Source organism: Arachis ipaensis, chromosome B01 (assembly GCF_000816755.2).
Source record: "Arachis ipaensis cultivar K30076 chromosome B01, Araip1.1, whole genome shotgun sequence".
NCBI classification, from domain to species: domain Eukaryota; kingdom Viridiplantae; phylum Streptophyta; class Magnoliopsida; order Fabales; family Fabaceae; genus Arachis; species Arachis ipaensis.
In genome coordinates this window covers 29,696,709-29,697,249 of record NC_029785.2, presented here as the reverse complement: position 1 = coordinate 29,697,249, position 541 = coordinate 29,696,709, and the positions used below count along the sequence as shown (strand labels likewise).

Here is a 541-nt window from a genome sequence, read left to right as displayed (position 1 = left end):
TAAAGTAAATAATAATTTTAGGTTGATGTTTTCCTAATAACATTATTGAAGAGTGAAAATATTACTTCTTTTTCACGTTGTTATTCACGTATAATTATTCATGCACGTTAATGAGGTTTGGCAACCTAAAATATCTACATAACAGAGTATAAAATTAAACTAATTCTATTAATTTGGTTAAAAGTGAATTAGCTTAATTATTATATACTCTTTGGATATACATCATAAAAATCTATCACAAATAATCTGTCTCATCTATCACAAATGATTCATGCAGTTCTCCTGATATGGCTGCTATGCATCAAGACACATCAGAAGATCGTGAAGTAGTGGGTGAGAAGCTCAATGAAATTTTTGGGGTAAGAACCTTTATCATCTTGCATTGAAATTTTATATTTAGAAGTTTAACTTTTATGCATTTGATCGCGGAATTTGCAGATAAATAACAGCAGCCTTGTAGCACGTGAACTGGTTGCTGAGGTATGTGACATAGTGACAGAACGAGGTGCCCGCCTAGCCGGAGCAGGAATCGTTGGAATAA

At 32.7% G+C, this 541-nt stretch overlaps 1 protein-coding gene across 1 annotated transcript in view; it reads left to right on the top strand.

Moving 5' to 3' along the window:
• Positions 1-541, top strand: part of LOC107604932 (probable hexokinase-like 2 protein) — a 4,592-nt gene that overhangs the window by 3,732 nt on the left and 319 nt on the right. The window contains exons 8-9 of the mRNA XM_021108768.1: positions 278-359; positions 439-541. The exon at positions 439-541 is cut by the window's right edge and continues 319 nt beyond it. Coding sequence (XP_020964427.1) covers positions 278-359; positions 439-541 — 185 coding nt within the window. The remainder of the gene's footprint in view (positions 1-277; positions 360-438) is intronic.